Source organism: Artibeus jamaicensis, unplaced genomic scaffold, assembly GCF_021234435.1.
Source record: "Artibeus jamaicensis isolate MK-2021 breed Jamaican fruit bat unplaced genomic scaffold, CSHL_Jam_final contig_490, whole genome shotgun sequence".
NCBI classification, from domain to species: domain Eukaryota; kingdom Metazoa; phylum Chordata; class Mammalia; order Chiroptera; family Phyllostomidae; genus Artibeus; species Artibeus jamaicensis.
Genome location: NW_026521861.1, coordinates 21,454,182 through 21,465,946, shown reverse-complemented (window position 1 = coordinate 21,465,946; position 11,765 = coordinate 21,454,182). Strand labels below are relative to the sequence as shown.

Below are 11,765 nucleotides of genomic sequence, written 5' to 3'. Positions count from 1 at the left end.
CCCACAGCCAGGAGGGAAGGTGGGGACAGGCTGGGTGGTCAGCCTCTCGGGGCAACGGCCAAGGCCACAGCCTGGGGAGGGCTGTGTGGGCCGAGGCCCGGTGGCCGTGGCCCTGCTGGTCACCGCCAGCCCTGGTGGCAGCCAGCTGTTCCCGGCAGGCACTGACGTGTCCCGGTCCCCCCACCCCAGCCTGAACAGACCCTAGTATGGGGACAACAGAGAGCGAGACAGGAACACGCATGTGCAGGACGGCGGCCCCCGTGCTTGCCTCGCAGTAAACGGCCGGGACGACGGAGGAGACACAGGACACGCGCGTCCACGGGACACAGCTGCTCCTTTAATGAGGCCTCCACACGGGCCCTGCTGACGGCCCTGGCACTTCTGTGGCACCCACGTCACTCCCCCCGCCAAGACGGAGGTTCAGCGGGAGGGCTGGGCGCTGCTGGCGCCCCCTGGGGCCCCGTGCCAGGTTCTGGCTGGACGGGAGCCCCCTGCCGGGGCCGCTGCCCCCGCCAGCTGCCTTCGTGGCTCAGAAGCCACTCCTTCACGGCCCGGCCCCCGGAGGAGTAGTTGCCCAGGGCTCCGCTGCTACAGATCACTCGGTGGCATGGGACGAGGATGGGGACCTGGAAGACAGTGAGGTGGCCCCCCTCAGTCTGGGGGCCGGGGAGGCCTTTGGGACGCCAGGGCTGGCCCCTGAGCCCTGTGGTGCAGCCCCTGCCACGCCAGGGCCGGTCCGCACTGCCTCAGCGCTGCCCCCCCCCATCTCTGTGGTCCCAGCAGGGGCCCGGGGGTGGCTGGGCGGGACACAAGACCTAAGGGGAATGGGGAATGTGGGGCATCCTCCAGCCAATCCCTGTGCACTGGGGTTTGGAAACGGAATTTCACTTGGTAAGAGGTTTATAAAGCGCACCCACAAAATTTAACATTACCTTCCAGGTCAGAGGACAGTAAGTAGAGGCCTCTAACTGAGAAGCAGCAGCAGGCCCCGCCCCGCCCCACCCCTGTTCTGCGCCTGCCCCCTGCACCGGTGCCCGTCAGAGAAGGAACACTCAGGGGCCGCCCAGGGAAGGCGCTCTTGGGCGCCCGGCCCCGCCCCCCGGCCCACCCCCACCCCGCTGCAGCTCTGTAGAGGGGAGGACTGTGTCTGCCCTCCAAGCTCGGCGAACCGGACACAGTGGCCAGCCGCTGACAGCTGCGTGTCTAGAGGAAGCGACGTGCCCCGGCCTCTCAGGGGGTCCGGGCGCCCTCCACTTCCGGGGGGCCCCTGTGGCCTCCACCATCGCTGGAGACCCTGCGTGGAGGACGGAGCAGGGCAGCTCACAAGCCCACCTGACCGGGGGACCGGCTCTGGGCACACTGGGCTGCACTGGCCCCTGGCGGAGGCGTGCGCCCTGGAGCCTGTCCTGGGCATGATGCCAATCATGCCACTGGGGACAGCAGGCTCTGCGCCTGGAGGGGCACACTGTGACCCTGGGCACTGTCATCCCTAGGTCCCAGCAGTCCCTTGCTCAAGTTCACATGGATGATGGAGGCCAAGGATTCCCGCCAGGCAGAGGTGGAGCCCTCGCAGCCCCTCCTGCTCCCGGGGTGGGGGGTGGGGGGTGGGCCTGGCCAGCCTGCTGTGGGATTTGGCTTGGGAGGAGGGACTCTGACTCCCTGCGTAGAATCCTAGTCCGATTCCCACTGAAGTTTGGGTTGCCACGGTAACGTGGGCCGTCTGGGCCTCCGGCTTCCTGTTCCGCGCAGTGTAACAGAGTGCCAGGCAGCAGCCCCGCAGACCACCCCCTTCACGGAGGGAAACACGGACCCTGCAGAACGGAGCGGTTATTCGGATGGAGGGGTTTCATCGACCACCACAGCCTTAGACACGACATCCAACCCGCACTTCTGGCGCGGAAAGAGGTGGGCCTCTCCTTTGGTTTGGTTCTGCAGACGTTTGGGCACCGGTTCCATCCCCTACTTGACAGATTCCACACGTGGCCTTTGCTCCCCCCCCCCACAAGCTGCGAAATAATCACAGACGTGTGACGTGAGCCTGGCTCCCTCTCTGCACGTCACGCAGGCGACAGGCGGGCTGGGTGGGCGGGGCTACAACTAACCGCGATCAAGTGACGAGCAGGCGTCCTCGTGTGCGCCTGCCGACGGGGAGTGGGTGACGACCGAACACGCACCGTTTTACCGCCAGACACGGGAGCGCCGCCCCCGTGTCCGTTCACGTCGGCGGCAGGCCCCCCACTGCTGAAATAAAGAAACCCGCCACAGTTCATCGGGGCCCCGAGGATGTTTCTGAGGAGCGGGGCCCTTCCACGGCTGTGCTGCCTGAAATGTAATTTCTATCAATAACCAAGCAGCTCGTATCCCAGCTGCCCTGCCACCTCCGCGCCGTGAAATCTAATTCGTCCGCTATGCGGATCCATCACTTACAGAGCCCCTTTCTCAAAGGCTATAAAACTTCCAAACCCATAGATTTGTCTCCGACAAAAATAACACGAAAGGGCCTTTCAGTCGATAGCGGATTCCCTCTGATTCGGGGGCCGGCCGACCGTCTCTCCGACTTCGCCTTTGTTCTCACGGCAGCGGCCCGCAGGGAGACGGCTTGTTTTCACTCGCGGCCTCATCAATACCTAAATCCTGGAGAGCAAGTGACACCGGGAAGCTGTAATCAATAGCTCCCTGTGCGTTTTCCTCTTCTGGTCAAACGGTTCAGCCCCACTGACAGCCCTGACGCTCGGAACATGAGGCTAAATCTTTATCAACAGCCATCTGGGTGACTGGCAGAGCGCGGCGCGGGGTCATTACGGCCCGTGGCCATCTGCGAATAAACTAACTCCTCCGGAATGCGCCGTGTGTAGAAGAAGGTGGGAAACTCTCCATGCGCCGTATTGATCGCCTTTGAACTGCATTAAGCAAATTCTGTCAGAGGGTGGGCGGAAGGGACTTTGTGGCAGTGCGGGGGGTGTCCTCAGTCCGGTCTACCAGAAAATGGACTGTCTTCCCCGCCGGGTTGGGGAGGGCGCCTTCTGGAAGGCTGCCAACCCGTCTTCCGCAGGCCAGTGCATGGCCCCAGGAAAACTTGGGAAAAATCGAGTGTCTGGGAGGGGACAAGCCTCCCCCCCAGCGAACACCATGCCCTTCCCTGGTGAGGGACAGGATGTGAGGCCGAGTGTGTCTGTGTCGCTGGGAGGTGCCCAGGGGACGTGCGTTCCGGTTCCCGTGTCCAGCCACCCCTGCCCCCGGATGCACGGCCACTCTCTTCCACCTGAACAGAGGTGTGTCCATGCCACGGGCCTCCACGCCGCGCTGTGTGTGCAGGCGCCCACTGTCAGTGCCAAGGGAGGGGCACAACCGCACAGGATGCCCACGGCAGGCATGGTCCAGCCCGGGACCAGCTGCCCTTCCGCCCTTGGGCCTGAGTCACCTCCGGGACCCCGCAGTCCACCCTTGGGAGGTTTCTGTTGCCCTGAGGACTGGCTCGTTCCCGTCATGCTGGAGTGCCATCGGCCACGTACAATGGGAGGGGGTGACGCGCTCTGAGCTCCGGCCACGGCTGGCTCCGTACAGCCTGTTCAGCGATGCAGGTCCCTATGCAGGCCCCTTGCAGTGCCCGGTAACAGAGAGAGGCCCTGGGGAGGCCTGAAGGCCCACCACTTCCGGCTGCCTTGGGGGAGTGGTGAGAAAGGGGGGGGGCGCTCACAGAAGTTCCTGCTGCGTCTGTCGTCACCGCTGGGCTCAGCTCCGGCATGCAACAGGGGCCAACAGGAGGACTCTGCTCATCTGAGGGTCCGGTGTGTGACTCTCAGTGACTGTGGCCGCACTCGCCAGGGACAGAGATGAGCAGCAGGGGGCAAGTGTCGTGCTGGTCGCAGGACAATAAACGTCCCTGAACACTGCCACAAGTGTGATGGCCGAACGGCCACAGCGTCCCCACGGTGGAAGCGAGAATCCCTGGGTACAGAGGCAGGCGGGGGCTCCTCACTTGTACCCCTCAGTGGGACAGCTTGCTTTCCCAGCAAGGTATGGGCGCCGGCACACTCAGGGCGCAGGCGGTGTCACCTCCCTGGGCGTGGGCGCACCTGGGGCATCAAGCTGGACGTCATGGAGGAAGATGGGCAACTCCACCCGTGGGGCGTGGACAGCAGAAACCTGGCCCGTGGCAGGGATGGAGAGAGAATTACCACTGGGCCGGCACCCACGGTGTTGCCACATGTGGGCCCAAAAGCACGCTCGTTCCCAGCAGCCCCGCACTGGGTGCGCAGCGGAGCCACAATGGGGTCCGGGTGGCCTTTCAACATCGAACGGAGCCACAACCTGGAAGACGACAGGGGCCGTCCAAGGGGAGGGACGTTTAGGCTTTTTTGGCAAACAAAACGCTTCCAGAAACTTCATTCAGAATCATGCCATGTGCTCCGTGAAAACGTGGCCCTCTGCGTGGCAGGGCATATGCTAGTGCTGAGGCCGGCATGTGGCAATGAAACACGGGTGGGGTGCAAACAGCTCGCCAATGGGGCCCATCGGCCCTCGTCACCAAGACCGCGGGCTGCAGGGGGCACGGCAGGCGGAAGCCGTGAGTCACACGCTGCTCCAGACGCCCGGGGTCCTTGACGTGATGGAAGGCTGTTCCAGACTAGACGTCCATTCGGTCCACGCCGTCCACTGCGAACTGGCTGGAGCCACTCCTGAGAGAACAGCGCTGTTTTGTCTCAGAGACGCCGGCTCTGCCCTGGGCCACCGAGCCGGGTGGCAGGAAGCAGTGGCCGTGGTGCAGGAAAGCCCGCCTGCCCCGTGAGCCGGGGTGAAAACAGTTGTGAGAATGTGCAGCAAAGCCACGGCAGTGCTTCAGAAAGCAGGCCCTGCTTGGTGATTTCCCGTCCCAGGATTCCGTGGCGCTGTGCACTCCTCTGATCGGGTGGCTTCTGTGACATTCGAGACCTGCTGGTGACTGCTGGGACGGCCCGTGTGTGGCCCGACAGGGACCAGGGGCACCCTCTGTACTTCCGGGCCCTCCAGGCACAGCTGCCCCACACGGCAGCCGGTGTTTGAGAAGATATTTTCATGTGACCGTGAGCCTCACTCTCGGCAAAGCCCAGCCGCAGGCACACGGGAGGGACGGGGCAAGAGAGGGCCTGGGGACAGAGCCAGACACGCCGGAATCCAGTGACCATCCCAGGTCACGCAGGTTCAGCCGACCCTAACGGTTGGGTCTGGGAGGGCTGGGCCTCGGACCAGGAGGTGGCCCCAGTGGGAGCCCAGCAGGGGAATCCGTCTAGAACCTGAGCTCCAGGAGGCCGGCCTCTCCCTCTGCTCTGTGGTGACCCGGCACCTGGGGGGGGTCTGCTCGCCACGTCTCCAGCTGCATCCTCATGTGCTCCCTGTGGCACCCCCACCCTGAGGGGCTGGCCTCTCGGGGGGCAGGGGGTGGGAGTGCTTCTCTGCCACCTTCCCCAAAGCGGGTGGGGTCCCACCGTGGGCACTGCCCACACTCCCCTCCCCCACGGCCACGTTACAAAGGCTTCCTGTCTGCCAGCCACCGCACAGGCTGCCTGGGAAACACACTCACATCGAACGCCCACACGGCGCCCAGGACCGCCCGCGCCCCACCTCCGCGCTGACCCGGACTTACGGGGTTGCTTCTCATCGCCCCACCCACGGCCCGCGCGGCTCTGGGGCTGCCCGCCAGGGCTGCCAGCTGCTGGTAGGACACCACTTCTCCGAAGTCCACGGCCTTCAGCAGCTTGCACAGCACCTGTCTGGTGAACGAGTCTGGGGGGAAAGAGGCAGAAAGGGGTTGTGTGGGCAGCCTGCCCGGGCAGCGCCGAGGCAGTGGCTGCAGTCCCGAGAGAGACACGCACGGACACAGACGGGGTGTCACCCCTGGTTAAACCACAGCACCCAGCACACTCCTGGCACTGTGTCGCCCGGGGAACATGCCCGAGGCGGGACGCTCCTGACCACCCTTTGCAGACGTGCAGCCTCTCCCTGCCCGCTGGCACCCGCACATCAGTGCCAGGGGCCGTCCCTGCCTGTGACTTTGAAACCCCGAGCCCTGCTGCTTCAGTCCCACCTCGGCTGGGGCCCAAAGGAAAGCAGCCGTGGGCCGGGCTGGGACGCTGGGCTGGCGTCCACCTTCGGCCGCGAGCGGATTCAGAACACCCAACCATGGCAGCCAGGGGCCGGCGGGGACCCTGGCCACAGGCACCCGTGAGGAGCGGAGCTGCAAAACCAAATCACTTTGTTTCTGTTCTAATCCTCTGACCACATGGAGCTGCACTCGCTCCTTATGCTGCTTCAGATGAACCCTTACTCCCACGGCCCCCGGGGTGGGAGCCGTTTCCTGGGGCGGTGGGGGGGAATCAGCCAGAGAGAAGCCGTGGCCGTGAAGACGGCCGGTCTGGATGGACACCGCCGGTCTTTTCCCAAGGGCACACCGGTGGCGTCCCCCACGGTGGGGCGCCGAGCCCTCCGGGGGCAGGAGGTCCCGAGGGCCCCTTGGGCAGGCCCGGTGCCCAGACAGTGCCCGGGACGGCGAGAATCACACTTGGTGCCAAGCCGGCCGGTGCTGCTGGTTCTAGGAAGAAACACACCCTTACATGTGCGTTAAATAATACAACTCACTTCTCAGCTGAAGGGAACGATAATCGCTTCACCGGAAAAAATGTGTTTAGTCTTTATTATAACATTAAGCAAATTAAACATCAGCATAATCCAGGTGATACGAGAAAAGGGTCATCAAAGAAATTAACTTTGTTGTTCATTAATTTACGTGGATTACGCGAGGGCAAAAGATAGCGAGTGTGCTCCAGTTTTTTATGATATAATTTCAAACTGTACACCATTTGTGGCAGGAGGGTGACTTTGGGGTTAATCAGACTGATTTGTCCTTTTAATTGCTTTCTATTCAAAGAAAATTCATTAGATAATGTTCTCTTCAAAATTCATGAATCAATTTAACTGAAGAAACCACATTAACGGCGCCGGGTTCATTAGCACCGGGATGGTGGCCGAGGGCGCGGCGGGGAGGGCTCCCTGGGCAAACACACTGTTTACTGCGGTTTCCTCCGGAAGGGCCCTGAAACCCAACTGCTAACCGTCATCGCTGCTGCTGCTGTCACTGTGCCCAACTCACAGACGACCTGGGAGAATCGAGCAAAGGAGGCGGACGGTAGTGACAAGGTGAAGAAAAAGAGATTTCGGGCCGGCTGCCGGGGGGAGGCTCGCGGGCCATCAGCTCTCAGACGGGAGCAGAGGCCGGCTGTCCGACAGCCCCAGTGTCTGACTCAGCAGGGGATGCACCCTGTTGTGCAGCCTGGGGCTCCCTGAGCCTGTCGGCTACAAGGCGAGGTTTGTGGGCAGGGTCTCCGCAGCCAGGGGAGGTCGGGAGCGGCCGTCCCCATGTGTCAGGGAGTGCCAGCCCCAAGCCATCGCCCCACCTTGAGGAGCACCCTCCTTCCCGAGTGTAAGCGCGTCGAGCAGTAAAACAGTTACACGTCTGTGTATGCACACGCGCTTATCAAGTGTCTTCCACGTCACTGCCAAGTTCCGCAGGAGACCAGTGGGCGCCCCACACGGGCCAGGCAGACGCTAGGAACGAGAGGTCAAGGGCGGCAAGAGGCAGCGACCAAGCGTTGGCTTTGCAGACGCCCGGCAGACTCACACTCACCCCGCAGGCAGCAGACGCGTTAACGAGCGTGGGCAGCCCGGAGTCAGTGCCGTGAACCCCGCCCTGCGCGAAACCAGCTGCAGAAACAAGAATGGTTTCAGGGTGGGGGGCAACACATCCAGCTGTCCCATACCCTCCGGTGACGCAGTGAAGCCTGCCCATAAAAACTCCCGCACAGAGAGGTGCTCTGGAGGGGGCGGCAAGCATGTGGATCTCCAGTGGCTGGACCATCGTGGGCTGCCATCAAAACAGAATTCTTTTCTCTCCCGTCATGCTCTCCCCCACCCTCCACCCGGGAGCAGGTGTGAACCCACGGCCGTGCGGAGTGGCTGCTGGCGGCTGGTTTCTGGAAGCGCCTTTCCTTCACCCTTTCCTGCTCGTCCCTTCTCCGGCCTGTTCTGGGCCCTGGCCACTGCTGGCCATGGTTGCGCTGTGGGGTCAGGGCGGGCTTAGCCGGAGGCTGTCCTGCCACCAGAGCGCCTCTATCTTAAGGACGTGGCTGTTCATACTCCGGTTTGGGTGCCCACTTGAAAGACACCACCGGACCCCCTGGCCCCGCCAACACTGTTCCCGAAACTGTTGAGCACCGGCAGGCAGTGAGGGTGCGCATCCCGACGCTGGCCGCAGAGAGCTGCTGTGTCACGGGCGTCTTCGGTGTGGGCTCTCTTCGTGCCACACGTGCAGGGGACCTCGGGACGGCCTGCACCCCACGTGTGGGCTCCGCGAAGGGCGGCCTGTGCAGACACCGCAGCCCGGGGTGGGGCCGGGGCAGAGTGGAGATCGCCACTCACCTGGGAGAAGAGAACCAACAAATGCCAGGGCCGAGGGGACACAGATGTTGGAATCCCCTGTGCCCTCCCCCAGCTTTTGGAGGCGTAATTGACAAATACAGTTGTGACACAGTCCGAGTGTGCGGCGTGGTGGCACGCTACACGCCACCTGACAGCGTGAAAGGGTCCGGGGGGCGGGGGGAACTCGGCGAGAAGGGAGGCTGCCCTTGAAGTGAAGGAGAAGGCGCAGCATTTCACAGAAGCACGAGCTACAAAGGAGAATCCAAGGGGGGTTCAGTGCTGAAAACACAGTCCTGCCGGTCACACGCCGCAGCGGTGGGCTCAGCAGCGGAACAGAGACGCCGGGGGAGGGTCACCGAAACCAGGGACAAGCCAACAGGAAGTATCCGATCTGAAAAACCCTGAGGAACATGCTAAAAACGAACAAAAACACTCAAAAAGGACCCTGGGGACCGGTGGGGCAAAGGCAAAAGGTCTAGCATTTAAATTATCACCATTCCAAAAGAGGGAAAAGAAAAACAATAGCAAAAAAGTTTTTCCAAATTGGGCCAAAGATACACAACCGCAGATTCAAGCAGCAGAGGGCCTGGCAAACAGAGCTCGGCCGGAGAAACCCGCCCTGAGACATGTCAGGACAGAGCTGCTGAAACCTGAACACAGAGGCAAAACCCTTACCAACCGAGGAAGAACACTGCATTGTTTGTAGCGGACTTTGCAGCGTTCCCAGTGGAAGCCTCCGAGGTCAGAGGGAGGGAGGACAGCGGTGACGATGGGCTGGGCGTGGAAACCGGCGACTCGGGATTCTACGTCCAGTTGGAACACCCTTCCAGAATGAAGGTCAAATGACGGCGCTCCCAGATAAACACGGACTGCCCACTCCCGGCAGACCTGAGTGTGAACGACCGCTGAGGTGGGCGGGGGAACAGGAGGACGGAGGCGGACGGAGAGGAGAGAGATGGTCAGCGCCCCCGGGGCGTCTCTGGGATGCGGGCCCGGCAGAGGTGCGACCTGCCGGACTGCGGTTCCTGGGGTGATGCTGCAGGTGTGACGACGTCCAGTTTTATCTGAACACTTCAGCTGACATTCACATGGTGTGCCTGAGTGTGATACTGGTGTGTGCCAGGATCACACACTCACGACTCTGTAATAGTGGATCATGTAACAAAACGGGGGTTACTTGTGCTGGGCCCTGTGTTGGAGTGACCGGAAGCAAAGTCATGCCCCGACCGGACGGGCGTTCGGGAGGAAGTGGGTGTGGGCCCCACGTCACCCTGACGCCAGGGCGACCCCAGAACCGCCACTAGGAAGAGCATGGAACGAGGTAACTGTATTAAAAAACCAGGTATGTGATGTATGAAAATACGAAAGAGATGTTGAAATGGCCTGAGGGAGGGAGGGGAGGAAGAAAAGGGGAAAGAGAAATGAGGAACAGGGAAAAGGCAGAAAACAAATAAAATATAATCAAATAAAGTGCAACAAATAAGATCAATAGTAAAATGAAACAAATGTGCTTTTATCTAGATCCGACTGTGTCAATAATCACATTCAATGTGAGTGGTTTACTTACACCAATGAAAAGACGGAATGAATTAAAAAAATATCCCAGTGTGTACTTTCAAAAAAATTCACTTGGAATAACAGATCCAGGTGGGTTAAAAGTAAAATAATGCAGGAGATAACATGTAAACATGTTTACATGTTTACACCATGTAACCATGAATCTAAGAACAGTCGGTATCAGGCACAGTGGGGACAAAAGCAGAGACGATTTCCAGGGCGAAAAGGGGGACCCCACAGCGATGTGAGGGGCGGCCTGAGAAGGGGACACAGAAATGTTCTCGTGCCTGGCGGTCGAGTGTGTCACGTACAAGGAGCAAAAGCTGACGAAAGCTGAGAGGAGGATTAGACAAACCCGCCACCGTACTTGGGGACCTTGACGCATCCCTCCCAGTAAGGACAGAAACAGCCAGCAGCGAACCCAGGGCCCTGAGACCAAGGCCACGCCACCCAGGGCCAGCGGAGCCCTGGCCCAGCGGAGCCCTGGCCCAGTGAGCCGTGCCCGCGCTGGGTCGTGACTCCGACTCGGCCATCGCAACATGGCTGAAGTCGCACAGGGCACATTCTCTGATGACAGAGAAATGAGGCTGGGTAGCAATTTGAGGAAGGTAACAGAAAACTCTCCAAACATTTGAGCAGCCAGTGAGCCACAGGTCACGGGCAGATTGGAGGGACAGGAAAGCCTGCCACCAGCTGGACGTGATGGAGGACACGGCACTTCACAACCGAGAGGACACAATGAAAGCAAGGAGTCTGAGAAAATGTATAGTGCTAAGGTGCACGTGCGAGGAAAAAGAAGCTTCTCAAATTAATAATTTGAGCTTCCAACTTAACCAAAAAAAAAAAAAAGAGCAAAATCAAGCCTGATCACGGAGAAGGAAGGAAGGAGAGGAAATGGCAGAAATCGATGAAATTGAAACCAGAGAAACAAGGAGGAAAGTGGGTGAAACTGAAACTGGGTTCTTCGAAAAGATCAATAAAATTGACGAATCTCCAGCGAGACTGATACAAGAAAAATAACAAAAATTATCAGCCTCAGGAATAAAAGGGGGAGTCGCTCCCGACCACAGACATGACACAGGTAATAATAAAGTGTCCCTCCGAACGGCCCCTTGGGGTGCTCAACCATACACGGAACAGGCCATTTACCAAAAACTGCAAACCGTCCCCCATCCCCAACACGGAACAGAAAACCGGGGCAATTCTGTAACAACCACAGGACTTACATTCATAGTTTAAAATCTGAAATCACTGGGGCCAGTTTTGCTAGTAAATTTGATCAAACATTTAAAGAGGAAATACATGAGTTTAGCATCATCTCTTCCTGAAGAAGAGGGTTACTTCCCCAGGCATGTTTATGAGGCTATAATTACTCCAAGATCAAAACCAGGGAAAGACAGAAACTGGGGAAGTACAGATTAGTACCTCCCAAGGGCCCAGAGGCAAACCCCTCCACAAAGCACTGACAAACCAAGCCCCCGACACACACCAATAAAAGGTGGAAACCAGGCAGGCTTTGTCCAGGGGCCCGGGGCTCGCAGGCACCTGAGGGCGAATCTCTACACAAACTGGACTGTGTGTGGGTGAGGGAATGGGAATGGAGGGCCACAGGAGAGAGCAGAAACAGCCCCACACAGAATAGAGACACGGGCACTAGGGCAGCGGCTGGCCCAGGACCGCCTTTCCCAGGCTCGGTGTGGGACCAGCGGGTGGCCACATGCGCAACGGAGCATCTAAACCCAGACCTCGAGCCTCCC

The 11,765-nt window shown here is 60.1% G+C and overlaps 1 protein-coding gene across 1 annotated transcript in view; it reads right to left on the bottom strand.

Annotated features, from left to right (window-relative positions):
* Window positions 1–315: 315 nt before the first annotated feature.
* Window positions 316–11,765, bottom strand: part of MGMT (O-6-methylguanine-DNA methyltransferase) — a 142,210-nt gene continuing 130,760 nt past the window's right edge. The window contains exons 4-5 of the mRNA XM_037159214.2: window positions 5,624–5,763; window positions 316–626 (exon numbers count right to left, since the gene is read on the bottom strand). Of these exons, the coding sequence (XP_037015109.2) occupies window positions 396–626; window positions 5,624–5,763 (371 nt within the window). The 3' untranslated portion in view covers window positions 316–395. The remainder of the gene's footprint in view (window positions 627–5,623; window positions 5,764–11,765) is intronic.